At 40.3% G+C, this 1687-nt stretch overlaps 1 protein-coding gene across 1 annotated transcript in view; it reads left to right on the forward strand.

Annotated features, from left to right (window-relative positions):
• Positions 1-1024, forward strand: part of LOC105457270 — an 11583-nt gene extending 10559 nt beyond the window's left edge. Inside the window, exon 4 of the mRNA XM_011701862.1 lies at positions 922-1024. Within this exon, the coding sequence (XP_011700164.1) occupies positions 922-1024 (103 nt within the window). The remainder of the gene's footprint in view (positions 1-921) is intronic.
• The last annotated feature ends 663 nt before the right edge of the window (positions 1025-1687 follow it).

A 1687-nucleotide genomic window follows, 5' to 3' on the forward strand; every position in this document is an offset into this window, starting at 1 on the left:
AAAATATGACTTGTCTCGTATTTATCAAAGTCGTAAAAATGGATGGAAACTATAGTTATTGTCGAATTTTATACGTAAAAGTATCTTTTCCGTTCCTTTCAACAGCTGTCAAATCGTGAGTTTTGCTTGAATAAGCTTCACTTTACGTGCCTTTTACGACTATTTACTGACTTTCAGGGAGGAAAAGGATAGTTTCCATCCATTTTTACAAGTTTTCTAAAGCGATCCTATTTATTAATTTTATCCAAATCCTCTTTATTTAAAAATAGCACGCAACAAATTTTTACGTGTCATTTCTTGCTGTTTCTCGCTTCTGACATCATGAGTTCAATATGGCCGCGGTGACTAGGAAGGGCTCTTAAATGTGATAAATATCCAGAACTTATGCACGATCCACATCTAGTGCCCTTGCTCTAAATAAAAAAAAGAAGAAAAAGATACATTCGGAAATATTCCAAATTCCAAGCAGAACAAGGTCATTATAACATCAAAATGGCGTAAAAATGGCTCCAAAATGATTTAAAGTCTTTTTGATCAGTCACGATTCATTTTAATGTCATTTTAATTGATATTATCATGATTCTGTTGTTCTGTTTACTCGATTTTCATGAGATTTGATGAAATAATTACTTTATTAGAAAATTACTTGTTATACAGTTCCGATCCTTAAAGGGTTAATGTAATGAAGCGATTTTACAATTTTCAGTCTCGTAAATATTTTGAAACTTCGGAGATCAGTGTTAGATTATATTGAATCGAAAAGTCGAGTCAGTCTCCGCCTGAAAAAGAATGTAGCTATATATTTAAAAAAATCCGTTTCAAAGTTCTGTTTCACGAAATCTTGTATCTTGCTTTCTTATTTGCACGCTCAAGAAAGCGCACGATTCTCCGCGTTCTATTAGCGTCTCATTATATCGGCAGGGACTTCACGGTCCTGACGCCTGACGAGCTCGAGGACCTCGTGGGCCGGCCGGCGTCCAACAATTTGGAGAACAAGCCGCATCAGCAGGGCCACAACACCTAGGTACCGATCGCTTCGAGGAGGGCGCCGCCCTCCGCGTCGTCGTCGTCCCCGCCGTGCTCAAGCACCACCACACCACCGTCGTCCGTCGTGTCGCCAGGACCAAGCTCCTCCATTCTGTATACACATCGTTACGATACGCGCGAGCATAGTTTAGTTTAATCGATGTGCACTCGCACTCTGCCGCCGTCGTTTAGTATAGGGCCCCGTATGATGGTCTTCTCACGCATTTTTTCTAACGCGTGCACCGCGCAGCCGTGAGACCCGCAGCGAGCGCGACGCGAGACTTTCGAAGGAGGGGGAGAGAGGATATATAGGCTTTGCATATACATATATTCGCCGATTGCGAGCGAGGAGATTATAACCGGATGATGGCACGTATATTTCATTGTTCCCTAAAAATATTCTGATGACGAGATCAAAGGAAGCTTCGTCGATTTGCCATCGAGCTGAATAACGCGTATGAAACAGATTTTTACAGATGCATGCAGTGCGTACAAATTCGAAATCTCATAAAGCGTCTTTAAGAAATGTAGGCTTTGTATTTTATGTATGTCCACATCATAATCATTTGCATTTGTATTTTTTTTTATTCGAATGTGATTTGCAAGAGTTTTCAAAGAAAATTAATGATCTCCTCCGAATCACGCATTTTCGATTCTTCGA

This window comes from Wasmannia auropunctata, unplaced genomic scaffold (genome assembly GCF_000956235.1).
Source record: "Wasmannia auropunctata unplaced genomic scaffold, wasmannia.A_1.0 LD336103.1, whole genome shotgun sequence".
Classification (NCBI taxonomy): Eukaryota; Metazoa; Arthropoda; class Insecta; order Hymenoptera; family Formicidae; genus Wasmannia; species Wasmannia auropunctata.